Here is a 14379-nt window from a genome sequence, read left to right on the forward strand (position 1 = left end):
CTGCCATCAGGTGAGACCCAGTGAGTTACACTGAAGCGGGTCGATAGTTCAGACTTTAATGCAAACAGTATTAAAAGGGAAAGAAAACAATAAACGCTAGGCCAAACAGGGCCGCTAACTAAAACTCTCAAATGGAAAACGAAGCCTACACTGCAGCTGAAAAGAACAAGAACAGAACGAATACCGCCAGTCTTCGCAGTCGGTTGACTCGACAGTCCAGTTTCTCAGGCAAAGCGAATGGAGATAACGAAGCGTGGCCAAGTCCAAGTCCCGACAAGTACTACGACAGAATGAATGGAGTTAAATACTATCACAATGAAATACAAGCCCCATTTCCAGAAAAGTTGGGATATTTTCCAAAATGCAATAAAAACAAAAATCTGTGATATGTTAATTCACATGAACCTTTATTTAACTGACAAAAGTACAAAGGAAAGATTTTCAATAGTTTTACTGACCAACTTAATTGTATTTTGTAAACACGCACAAACTTAGAATTTGATGGCTGCAACACACTCAACAAAAGTTGGGACGAAGTTAAAATAAGATTGAACAGTGCACAGAATATTCAAGTATCAGTTCAAAAGGAACATTTCTCAACGCAAGATTGCAGATAATTTAGGTCTTTCAATATCTGCAGTACATAATATTGTGAAAAGATTCAGAGAATTCAGGGACATCTCAGTGCGTAAAGGGCAAGGTCGGAACCACAAAGTCATGGGACCACAAAGCTGGGAACCTTGGTTCCTGTGACTTGAAAAGCTTGGAATGAATACCGGAGAAAATGTAGACTCGGGATGCTCGTTATGTAGAGTCTGGACTCACGGAATGTAGAGTCAGGATATGCACTGAGAATAAAGGTACCCTCTCCTCAAACCACCAAATGTCAAAACGTCACTATTCGAATTTTGCTGGGTCCATTAATTGGTAAAATCATTCTGTCACGCTGGAGACAGAAGGAAGAATTCATACATAGGAATTCAACGGAATATTGTTCCCTCGACGAATGACTCTAACCAGTGAATCCCATGGCCAAGGTCAGCTGCTTCCTCTCCACTGGGAAAATCTTTGCTTGGTCGAGACTTGCTGTCACTTGGCTCGGACGTGGCCCAAATGCTGAGTGAGTGATACTGAAGCGGGTCGGTAGTTCACAGACTTTAATGCAAACAGTATTAAAGGGAAAGAACACAATAGACGCTAGGCCAAACGGGGCCACTAACTAAAACTCTCAAATGGAAAACGAAGCCTACACTGCAGCTGAAAAGAACAACTAAGAATAGAACGAATACCGCCAGTCTTCGCAGTCAGTTGACTTGACAGCCCAATTTCTCAGGCAAGGCGGAATGGAGATAACGAAGCGTGGCTATGTCCGTGTTCAAGTCTCGAAAAGTACTACGGCGGAATGAATGGAGTTAAATACTGTCACAATGAAATAATAATTAGCTGACACGTGCACATTCACGAGCGCATTTGCCGCATATGTTGCGCTGCCGAAGCCGTGGTTGTGACAGGTTCCTATTAGTACTGAGAAATTCATCAATCTTCATTTTGAATGCTTTCTATGACGGAGTTTTCCCTGCAAATTTCAACGGTTCTCCGCCCTGGTGAAGAAATTTCTCCTCATTTCATTCCTACTGTTCAGTCTGACGCTATGACACCGCGTCCTGAGCTCCTCAGCCAGCAGAAATATTCTACCTGTATTCACCCCTCGGGCCCTGAATTTTGTGAATTTCCATGAGATCACCTTTAATTCTAACTTGGAAAGTTAGGCTCAATCTATGTAATTCCTTCACCCTTGAGAAGCCCCACATCCCAGGAGGTTATAAGAAGATGTTGCCCCTATCATCCCTCCTCATCTAGACCCACCATATTCCCTTGCTGCACCCCTTCCCTCCACCTTTCTCTGCTGACTATCTCCCCTCTATCTTTCAGTCCAGATGGAAGGTTTTGACTTGAAATATCAAGCATCCATTTCGCTCCACAGATGCTACTGTCGTAATGCGGGGCGTTGGGAACGGACCCAAATGCAAGACACAGACACTGAAGTACTAGGAACAGGAACGGACAAAACTAAATAACGGGACAGGACGCAGACTAGGAGTAGGGACAGGAAAACAGACTAGGCTGGGGAAGCAGGACCAGGACGAGGGACTGGGAACAAGGAGCCTGGGCGTGGACTCCGAGCCAGAGACTGGATAAGGACCCAGAACCTGGGTCTTGACTCGGGCTCGGACTCCAAAACCAGGCGAAGACGTGACGAGGCTCGGGTTCTTGGAGACCAGGCGAAGACGTGACGAGGCTCGGGTTCTTGGAGACCAGGCAAACATGAGACGAGGCTCGGGTCCTTGGGGACCAGGCGAAGACCCGAGGAGGCTCGGGTCCTTGGGGACCAGGCGAAGACGCGAGGAGGCTCGGGTCCTTGGGGACCAGGCGAAGACGCGAGGAGGCTCGGGTCCTTGGGGACCAGGCGAAGACTCGAGGAGGCTCGGCGAGGACATGATTGGTCAAGGATACTTCGAGGCAACTCCTGGGCAGGTCGCGGGACTACACCCCACGGGTGCAAGGACAAGGAGGGACAAACCCAACCGTAGGGTAACGGCAAACGGCCTGGCTTACCCGACGGAGGCACGGGACAGGAAGGGAGCTAGGTCCGGGGTGGCTGCAAGACTCGAGGCAGTCGGTAACCTCAGTGGGCTACGAAACAGCCAAATCCATATCTCGATGACTGCACTAGCCTTCCACCGGTGCGTTGCTCCAAGAGGAGACTGACAAAAAAACCCAGTAACCACACTCTATCCCAGGGCCACTTATATTCCCAGCCCCAAGATGAGCATCAGGTCCTTATGGTTAAGTCCATCCGAAACAAGGGACAGCCAGAAGACCCAGAGTCTGGAGTCCGCAGACCAGACGGTGAACCGGAGTGCGGACTTTGGACCGGACCATGACAGCTACCTGACCTACTGAGCCCCTCCAGCATTTTATTTGTTGCTTCAGATTCCAGAATTTGCAGTGACTTGTGACTCCATGAAGTTGTCTGGAGAATATCTGTAGCACTTCCTCGATGGCAAATGTAGCCCTTTTTAAAAATATATATAAGGGCACCAAAACTAACCAGTAACCATCTTAAAAGGTCCCACATAATTACAATATAAAAGCACTTCTCTTCTTTTGGGTAAATGGTGCTCATCAGCCGTGTTTGGCAGCTCATTTAGGAGAAGGAAAACTCTGATCTCAAACCTCCACTGCCTTGTGGCTATACCCACACATGGGATAAGCTTTGGAAGGGAAACATCTGGAGCTGAAGTCCCTAAGGCAGTCCTAAATTGAGTTCAACACTGAGTGGCAACTCCTGCAATGGTGCTGGTGCCAAATTGTATCAGACTCTGGCTTCCTTTGCGTTCATCAGATGTGTGGAGAGGGGGTGCTTGCTATATGGGCATCAGCTTGTCCTCCATATTGTACTGACCTGGCTTGCTTATCTAGATAGCTGGGATGCAATGTCCGTGGTCAACCCTGACTGATGGAGGCCTCATCTCCTCTACTCTTGTATTGAAGCCCAAATCATTTGCCTTCCTAATGCATTGTGGTAATGGCTGTTAATTTTAACTGACCTTTATATATGGACACTAACAATCCTCCAATAAGTGCTTCATATTTTTCAAGTTCATATTTCATTTGCCATGTTTTCCCACACTCATTTGTTTGTATTTTCTTAAAACCTATGTACATCCTCCTCCTACTCATGATTCTAGATGGTTTGTATCATCAGAAAACTTGGAGTTTTGACATTTGCTCTCCTCAGCCAAATTATTGATATTAAATATTATTAGCTGTGCCCGAGCACTGATCTCCGATGTTTTATTTTCCAGTTAATAAGTAAACCAGAACTGTTCTGTTGTGTATTACATATTTCAGTAATACTTGAGTAATATTTTAAGTATATTTTTTGATTAAGCATTCTTCATTGTTTACAAAATGCATTGCAGATTATATGTAGAAGTATGTAAATGGCATACGTTATTAGGCCACCACGTCGTACATATGCGCCTTGCTGAAAATGAAGAACAGAGTTAAACTTGCATTCCCAGGTCCCTTGTTTTCCTTTCAATTAGTTTTTTATGTTTTGGAGTTACAAACATAACATTGGTGATGATGAAGTTTTAAACAAACCTGATATGACTACTTACCTGTAGAAGTGCAGTGAGACACTTGAGTTAAAAAAAAGTGCTGTGAGAAATGGTCAAGTAAAAATAAATACAGTGCAAGTCATGCTTCTTCAGAAAGGACATGTTTGTGTTAAAAAAAGGAAGAAAAAGAGGATAAATTTATGGGTTCATAAACAGTGATTATCAGGTGCTATTAGTCATAAATATAAAAAAAAGCTGAAATGTCTGGCTACGTTGGAAAGATAGATGCATGCAATTACAAAAGAGATAACTGGATTATGTACACTGAACAAATTGAACCGTATTTAAAAGAAAATGGAATAGCCAATGAGAAACAAGTACCAGTTTTGTTGTGTGCATTAGGTGGAAAAGCATACAGGTTGCTTAGAAGTTTGACCACTCCAACTAAGCCAGCTGAAATGAGCTTTGCAGATATGAAGATAAAGCAGGCTATTTTAGAAAAAAAAACATTGTTGATTGCAGAACACTCTAGGTTTCAAAAGCAGAATCAAAAGGAAGGTGAGACCATTTCAGCACACATAGCTGAATTGAAGCAATTGTCTGACCATTGTCAGTTCTGTGGCGGGCTTAATTATACATTGAAAGATCATTTATTTTGTGGAATCTTACAAGAAGGCATTCCAAAATGGTCCTAACTGAGCACAACATATATTTAAACGAGCAGTTGAAATAGCTGTATCAATGTAAACTACACATATAGGCACACACAAAATGCTGGAGGAACTCAGCAGGCCAGGCAACATCTATGGAAAAGAGTACAGTTGACATTTTCAGCAAGACCCTTCAACAGGACTGCTGTGTTCCTCCAGCATTTTGTGTGTGTTGCTTGGATTGCCAGCATCTTCAGATTTTCTCTTGTTTGGGATGCCTTTGAGTTGCAGAAAGTTGAAAGTGAGAGTGAACAAAATTGCAACGTCCAAATAGAAACTGGTCTGGCCGATCAAATTTTGTTACTACTGTGGCAGGGTCTCACATATACCAGATCAATATAGATTCCAAGGTAAAGTTTGCAGAAAATGCAATGAAATACAACATATTGGATTCTCCAGGAGGCACTCATAGAGTGAGGTTACTTCTTGGCTTAGCTCCATTACCATTTCACTTTATATCCATGAGCACCTTTATTTAATCTACTTTTATCTACACTAAAAGACTAAAAGACTCATACAATAGAATTTTTTTCTTTTTTCTTTTTTGTAAGACTGGATTCTGAATTTTGAAGATATGAGTAAAGAAACAAGTATAAGACCTAAACCTCGAGACCCTAAATCTGTAAAAGGCGCTGATAACAATGGGGAAAAAAACCTGATCCTAAACAACCTGAATTAACCTATGATATAATGTTGAATCTGTTCCATGAACAATCTAAAGAAATAGGCCAAAGTGTTAGAGAAGAGATTAAGTTGATTACAGATTCTATTAATTTTCTTGACCACAAAGTTAAACGGCAACAAAACAAAATTACTGAACTCAAGGAGGAAACTCCGAAGAGAGATCAAAAACTTGAGAGCTTGGAACTAAATTTTCTTTGACAGATAAACAGTTGGAGAGTCTTAAATCCAAGATTATTGATCTTGAAAATCGATCCAGAAGACAAAACTTACGTAAAATTGGTCTCCCTGAGGATGTTGATAAAGGAGACTCTAGAGTATTCTTTACTGAACTTTTAAAGTCTGCATTCAGTTCTGAATTCCCGAATGATCCTCCTTTGCTTGATCGTGCTCATCGTATTTTACATCGAAAACCAGATTTCCAATCTAAACCGAGACCAATAATTATCTGATTCCACTATGTTCATGTCAAAGAGCAACTCATTCGATGGCAGGGAATAATTAAATTTCAAGATTATCAGTTCCGGTTGGTTGAGGATTTCAGTCCCAAAGTGATGAAGGCGCGACTGGCTTTCAAACCTCTGATGTCGAAATGTTACCGAAAAGGTCTCAAACCAGCTTTTTTGTACCCTGCTGGTCTAAGAATTTCTCCTCTGAACAGCCAGCGATGTTTCTTTAATTCCATAAGTGCTGCTCGAAGTTTCTTGGAGGAACTTGAATCAGAAGCCACGGTCTAATTAATGTACGACTCTTGTAATATTGGTTTCGATTTTTCGTCTTTTCTCAAAACCTATAATTCATTTATGAAGGTTGACCTTTATAAGTTTAAGATTTCTGGTTTTGATCGGTAGCGTTGGTATTTTTCATATTTTACCTAAATTTCCCTTTATTGGCAGATTCATTTTTTTTTCCTTTCCTTTTATTTTGTTAATTTATAAATTTATGATTTCTGAAACAGTTGTTATTGGTTGGATTTTAAACCTTTTATTGTACAAGGGGGAATATCATGTTTTTTTTCCTTCGTATAACCATGATGGTGTTTTGTCTTCTTCTTCCCACAATACCTTTTGTTTTTTTTACCGTGCCATCTTTTTAGGTTCCTCTTCCCATAATACCTTTCTTTTCCCTGATGACCCTTTTCTTCATTTAACTATTCTCCCTTATTCAATATTTAATAATATGTATTGGTGTCTCTTTATTATTATTTCAGAAACTATAATACGAAGGTATTTTATTTTATTGTATCTGTTAAATTGTTTTCTTTTTCGTTGTTATAGTGTAGTTTTTCTTCTGTTTTGGATTTTAGGTGGTCTTCTTACCAACGTATATTTTGTGAGCTGCCTTCTGGAGAAGTGGGAGTAGATTTAGTGTGTTACGTACCTCGTAACTGGGTTGCCAAACCAGCAGAAATGGATCACTCAGTTGGAGTCTGGAGTACTAGAACTAAGAAAGTTTTATTAAAGAAATAAGCAACACAGTAATCGAAAGGATAATAAATGCAACAGTTCAGCAATGATAACCACTCATGTGCACAGAATTAAGATAACAGCATCAATCAAGCTCTATCGTTGTCTAGGGGTAAATGACCAAATTTAAAGTGACTCAAAGTTCAGTCCAGTTAGTAGTTCAGTTCGCAGTAATCGTTGCCATGGCGATGGACAATGTGGGGGAAGAGAGAGATAGAACAGGAACAACTGATCATTCAGAACGGCTTCACTCACAGACCGGCGATATTGCTCACAAGCAACTTTTGGGCGGGTCCTTGGTGATGTCACCTGAGGTCACCGACTGTGACCCCTCCTCCAGATGTGGTCGATCCTCTGCAGTGAACCCGGCACCCAGGCAAGGGCGGACACACACCGGGTTCCCGCTGATCGTACCTTTCCACCCTGGCCGTTGTCTGATACTTCTCACCCACTCGTGAGAGGCGCACCGCTTCCAGGGTCTCGTTACCTCGGGTGGCGTGTGTGTCTGCCTTAGCGAACCGGTCCCTTTTTATCCCCCTGCTGGGGTATCGCCTGTCCATCACTTCAAACAGTTCAGGGTTCAAAGCGGGACCCGCTCCAGACAGCTCTCTCTCTCTCCCACGTCCCTTCATTACACATCTCCAGACGCTGCTCCATTGTTCCTTATCTCTCCTTCCCCTGAGGGCAGGTGGCAGACCACTTGCTGATGTCACTGATGCTAACCCAGGCCAGCAAACATTTTAATTTTATGTGTATTCTCGTCACAAGTGTTAGTTAGCTTTCTGGCTTTTTCTTGGCTTAGTTCTGTTTTCTTTCAGGTGGTGGGTGGGGGGACCTTTACTATTAGTTTGTTTTTCAATTGGGCTAATTTATAACTACAAAAATGTCTGCAGTGTCATAACTTCCATTTCCTTTCTAAATGCTGGTTCCTCTTCTGATTTCATGAGTTTACACTCTGGTTAACTCTTCACATACCAAAAGGCTGATTCTTGGTAAATATGGCTCAGAGGATTAATTTTGTTTCTTGGAATACAAATGGATTAAAACATCCGATTAAAAGAAAAAAAGATTTTTAAAGTATTCCAAAGAATGAATGCTCATATTATTTTTGCACGAGAAACACATGTGAGGAAAGAGGATAATCAGTGCTTTTTAAAGTTTTGGAAGGAATAACAGTATCACCCAAACTCCAAAGCTAAAGTGAAAGGATTTGCATTTGTGCATCAGGATACTTTCTCTCACCCAAATGGTAGATTCTCGTTAATTACTGGTTTACTTTTTAATAGAAAAGTTGTTATGGTTAATGTTTATGCCCCAAATGTGGATTATCCTGAATTTTTAAGTAATTATTTATTTACCTCCTTTCCTAATTTAAATGATTATATGTTGATAATGGGTGATGATTTTAATTGTTGCTTAAATCCCTCGATGGATAAATCTATATCTACTCAGGCTTTACCGAATAAGTCGGCTACACTTATCGACTTGTTTCTGATTGATTCGGGAATCTCAGAGATCTGAAGATTTCTACATCCAAAGGATAAAGAATTTCCATTTTTCTCACCTGTACATCTACTTATTCTAGGGTTGACTATTTTTTTTACAGACTCTCATTTAATTCCATCCGTGATTGATTGTAACTATGACATTATTGCCATTTCTGATCACGCACCATTGAATCTCTCTATCAAGTTAATGGACATATCTTCTAATACTAGCCAATGGCATTTTAATTCTAATTTGCTTCAAGATTTGGATTTTGTAAAATTCATTAAAGATCAGATTGACTTCTTTTTTTAACTAATGCTACGGATGAAAATTTCAGTGGGGTTATATGGGACACGTTTAAAGCATATATCCATGGTCAGATTATTTCCTACTCTGCTGGATTGAAAAAATGTAATAAGGATGAAATACTTGTGTTGATTGACAAGATCAAAGAGATTGATAAAAAATATGCCATTGCTCCTAATGAAGAGCTTTACAAACAGAGTTGAACTTCATATGGAGCATAGTTTACTCTTAACATCGTCAATTGAAAGCCAACTAATGAAAACAAGTGAGTTTTATATACACAGTGATAAATCTGGTAAATTATTAGCTGATCAATTAAAAACAGCTTCGGTTAAATGTCAAATTATTAAGATTCGTAAACCTGATGATACTTTGACAGTTGATCATGATGAGATAAATAAATCTTTTCAAGAATTTTATACATCTTTGTATCAGTCAGAATTCCCTCATGATCCCAATGAGATGTATACTTTTTAAGGAAATGGAACTTTCTGAAATTGACACCCGAAGAATGTTTAAAATTAGAAACACCTATTATGGATGAAGAAATAAAGGGTGCTATTTCTTCAATGAATTCTGGCAAATCACCCGGTCCAGATGGCTATACAGTAGAATTTTTTAAGTCTTTCCCCTCGGTTGTGCGGAGTTTTTAAAGATGCAATTAGTATACGTAAACAACCACAATCAATTTATAGAGCCTCTATTTCGCTAATTTAAAAAAAAATAAGGATCCTACTGAATCTGCATCATATAGACCTATATACTTATTGAATATAGATTCTAAGATTTTTTCTAAAATGTTAGCATCTGGGTTAGAAAAGGTATTACCTCAAATTATTTCTGTGGATCAAACTGGATTTATTAAAAATCATTATTCATCTTTCAGTATTAGGACATTGATCAATATTGTTTATACTCCTTCACTTAGAACTCCAGAATATGTCATTTCATTAGATGCTGAGAAAGCCTTTGACAGAGTTGAATGGCCATATTTATTCAGCATGCTTGAGAAGTTTAATTTCAGTCCGATATTTATATCCTGTATTAAATTGATATATCTCACTCCTCCAGCTTCGGTTTTTACTAATAATCAAAGATCTCCCTTTTTTCGATTATTTCGTGGTACTAGACAGGGTTGTCGTTTAAGTCCTCTATTATTTGACATCACTTCAGTACCTTTAGCAATTGCTATCCGAGATTCACCAAATATTTTTGGTATTATTCGTGGGAATGAGATACATAAGTTATCATTATTCGCAAGTGATTTATCATTATATATTTCTGACCCAGAGAAATCCATTCCTGCAATTTTATCTTTATTGGCTAAGTTTAGTAAATTTTCTGGCTACAAACTGAATCTTAATAAGAGTGAACTTTTTCCGTTAAGTATGCAGGTTCCAAATTATAAATGCTTTCCATTTAGATTAGTTATTGATTACTTAGGAGTAAAAATCACCAAGAGGCATAAGGATTTATTAAAGGCTAATTTTTTACCTTTATTTGATCAGATTAAATGTTCGTTTACTAAATGGTCACCAATGTTTTTGTCTTTAATTGGTCGGATCAACGCTGTCAAGATGATTATTTTGCCTAAGTTTCTATATTTATTTCAAGCATTGCCAATTTTTATCCCGAAACCCTTTTTTGATAATGTTGATTCAAGAATTTCTTCATACATATGGCAGAATAAAAACCCTAGACAAGGTAAAAGATACTTACAGAAGCCCAAAAAGGAGAGCGGTTTAGTATTGCTGAACTTTAGATTTTATTACTGGGCAATTAATATTTGTTATTTAAAATTCTGGACATGGAATTTGGACACAGTTTCAAGTCCACAATGGGTTAATCTTGAATGTAAATCTGTTTCAGGATTTCATTGGGGTCTATTTTAGGGACCCCTCTCTCCTTTGATTTTTCTAAATTGGATAAACAAATGGACAACCCAATAGTTAAATATACTCTTCGAATATGGTTTCAGTTTCGAAAATTTTTTGGATTGAATCAATTTATTTTTGCAAGCCCTATTCTTTTTCTTTTTCAACGCTCTTTTTTGGACCATGCCTAGATAGTCAGGAAAACAAAAGGTATAATATGATTTTCTGATTTATTTTTGGATAATTGTTTCATGTCTTTTGAACAATTATCTAATAAATATAATTTACCTAGATCCCATTTCTTTAGATATTTACAGATTACAAACTTTTTAAACACTGGTCTTATTACCTTTCTGATTTCATATTCAACGGATATAATGGAAAAATTCTAGATTTAAATCCTTTTCAAAAAGGTTCAATAGGAATTCTTTATAATATGATTATGAAAATAAATCCAGATGTATCAAATACAATTAAGAACAACTGGGAAAGGGAACTTAAGCTTACTTCACCTACAGAGAAATGGCAAAAAATTTTTCAATTAGTTAATTCTTCCTCTATATGCGCTAAATATGCATTGATACAATTTAAAGTAGTGCATAGGGCTCACATGTCCAATGATAAATTAGCCCGTTATTACTCTCGTATAAATCCTGTATGTGATAGATGTCATTCTGAGATAGCTTCATTAACTCATATGTTTTGGTCTTGCCCTTTGCTGAAGAAATATTGGGATGACATCTTTGATATTATTTCAACTGTTTTGAATATTGATCTACAACCCCATCCTATTACTGCAATCTTTGGTTTACCAACGATAGAACAATGTCATCTGACCTCCTCAGCTTGTCGGATGATTGCTTTTGTTACACTTTGGCTAGGAGATCCATATTATTGAATTAGAAAGAGATTAATCCTCCGACTACATTTCAATGGTTTTCTCAAACTATGTCTTGTTTAAATTTAGAAAAAATTAGAAGCGTCATTTATGACCCTTCTATTAAATTTGAAGAGATTTGGAGACCATTTATTCAATACGTTCACATGATGTAATTTGACCCTTTCCAATTCTATTTTGTTACTTCAATATACAGGGAGAGGAGTGGAGTTAACGACACTAATGGTTTTATCTGAGGTATCACAACAGCCCATTCTTTTTCTTTAGTTTAGTTTTCTTCTAGTTGGTTTAGATTTTTTTCTTTTGGGGTATATATATACCCCAAATAAATATATATATATATTTCTTTTTTCATGATATTTTTATAGTTTCACTTTATATTTTTCCTATATTATATTTGTACTTTGTGAGATTTTGGGAGGCTCATTAATTATGTGTCAATTGAGTTTATACTTGTATAAATTAATTATCAATAATGTAATCCCAATTGCTCTGTATCTATTTTCTGTAATGTTTATGACTTTGAAATTAATAAAAAGATTGAAAAAGAAATGGAACATATTGAAAGAGCACGTCAGGCAGACTATAATAAATGGACAGCCTGGGGAAGAAAAAAGATAAAAAGTCAAGTTGCAGTTTCAAAAAGAGCATTAATCTGCATGCTTTTGATGAAAAATCTGATACAAGTGACACAGAACTGAGTAGCCTTGAGATTCAATTTGTGAAAACTAACAAGAGATAAGCAATATGGCTTACACTAGAAGCGAATGCCAAATTAATTTAGATGGAATTGGACTTTGGCTTGGCTGTTTCAGTCATTCCATAAAATGATTAATATTTCAAAGGTTATGAACTGAAGTCTGCACATATCAAATTAAGAACTTATACTGGTGAAAAGAAAACTCCTGTGGGAATGACATTTGTAACAGTGAATACAACAACCAAAAAGCTACATTGGTCTTGTATGTGGTAAGTAAAACAGGAAGGCCAGCATTGTGGGGACATGACTGGCTGAGACAACTACAAATTGATTGGAGATCCATCCACCAGTTGCATGCCACATCCTCTGAAAGGTACTGGGTGATCCCTCAGAAGTGCACAAGGAAGGCATTGAAAAACTCAAACATATGGAGGGTAAAGTAGTGTTAAACAAAAATGCCACATGCAAGTTTTACAAAGCCCATCCAGCTCTTTATACCATTCATGATAAAGTAGCCAGAGAGCTAGATCACGAGGAGGCTGAAGGAACTCTGGCAAAGCCTGAGTGGAGCCCATGGACAACGCCAGTGGTCCCAGTAGCTAAGAAGGATGGGTCTGTCAGAATCTATAGAGATTTTAAGGTCACCACCAACCCAGTACTAACAGTAGATCAATACCCTCTGCTCAGGGTAGAGAATATCTTTGCAAACCTTTCCGGAGGGAAACACTTCAGCAAAATGGACATAACTGAGGCCTATGTACAGATGGAGATGGAAGAAGAGTCCAAAGTATTTCTCACCGTTCACAAAAGGCATTATCACTATAGAAAGCCTATTTTTGGAGCAGCATCTGCATCTGCACTCTGGCAGTGAGCTATGGACCAGGTGCTGCAAGGCTGCCCAGGCACTCAGTGTTACCTGGATGATAGCATTGTTACTAGTACAGATGACAAGAAACATCTCCAAATACTCTAGACAGTGTTAAAAAGATTAGAAGATTATTGGCTCAGAGTATGATGTAACAAGTGTGAATTCTTTAAACCAAGCATTGGTAACTGTGGTCACAACTTTGATGCACAAGCTTTACACAAGTATGCTGAGAAAATTCAGGAAGTGCTGCTTGCCCCATGACCAAAGGACATGTCACAGTTGTGGCCTTTTTTAGGATTTGTCAATTACTATAACAGGTTCCTGCGAAACCTGCCATTAGCGCTCCATCCCTTAAACTCATTACTGCAGAATAGGAAGAAATGGCAATGGACATAGCAGTGTGAGGTGGTTTCCAAAAAGGTACAGGAAATGGTGACATTAGACACTGTCCTCACATATTGTGATCCACATCATCCAGTGAAGCTGGCCTGTGATGGAAGTGAACACCCCATAGCTTTTGCATCGCGTTCCCTTACCGTTGCAGAGAAAATTACACACAGATTGACAGGGAGGTCCTGAGTCTGGATTGGTGTGTAAAATGTTTCAACGTGTACTTGTATGGGAGAGGGTTTACCTTCTTTACTGATCATCAACCACCAGTGTCCATTTTCAATCCACAGAAGGGTGCTCCACTAGCGGCAGCAACACAAATGCAGAGATGGGCTCTGTGTCTTGGAGGACACAATTGTAAAATCAAATTCCAGAGGAGGACTAATCATGGAAATGCTGACAGATTGTCCCATTTACTCTTGGAAAAGAAAATACAGTACCTGAAAAATTTACAGAAGAGACATATTCTACCTAATGCAAATCAAAAGATACCCTATTACAACAGGGATGATCCAAAGGGAAACCAGAAGAGACCCTCTTCACTGTCTCAGGTCCACATGGCCACCCAAAGTACAAGGAGAAACTCCAGTTCCACCAATTTAACCAACGCCAGGATGAACTGGCCCTCGACAGGGGTTATCGTATGTGGAGATTGAGAGTTGTAACATCTAATGTAACCAATTGCCTCCTCTACAGCCTTGCACACTGTTGATGTGTTGAGAAGCTGCTTCTCAAGGATTTGTATTCCAAAACACTTGGTCAGTGAAATTAGACCACAATTTGTTGTGAAACAGTTTCAGTTGACCTGAAAATGAACAGAAAAGACATTTTCCATCTGCACCGTACCACCCAGCTATAAATGTCTTGGCAG

The 14379-nt window shown here is 38.9% G+C and overlaps 1 protein-coding gene across 1 annotated transcript in view; it reads left to right on the top strand.

Moving 5' to 3' along the window:
* Window positions 1–2325: 2325 nt before the first annotated feature.
* LOC134358003 (collagen alpha-6(VI) chain-like) overlaps window positions 2326–14379 on the top strand; it is a 154352-nt gene continuing 142298 nt past the window's right edge. Inside the window, 1 exon segment of the mRNA XM_063069863.1 lies at window positions 2326–2587. Coding sequence (XP_062925933.1) covers window positions 2326–2587 — 262 coding nt within the window.

The sequence above is a fragment of the Mobula hypostoma genome, chromosome 17 (genome assembly GCF_963921235.1).
Source record: "Mobula hypostoma chromosome 17, sMobHyp1.1, whole genome shotgun sequence".
In the NCBI taxonomy this organism is placed as follows: Eukaryota; Metazoa; Chordata; class Chondrichthyes; order Myliobatiformes; family Myliobatidae; genus Mobula; species Mobula hypostoma.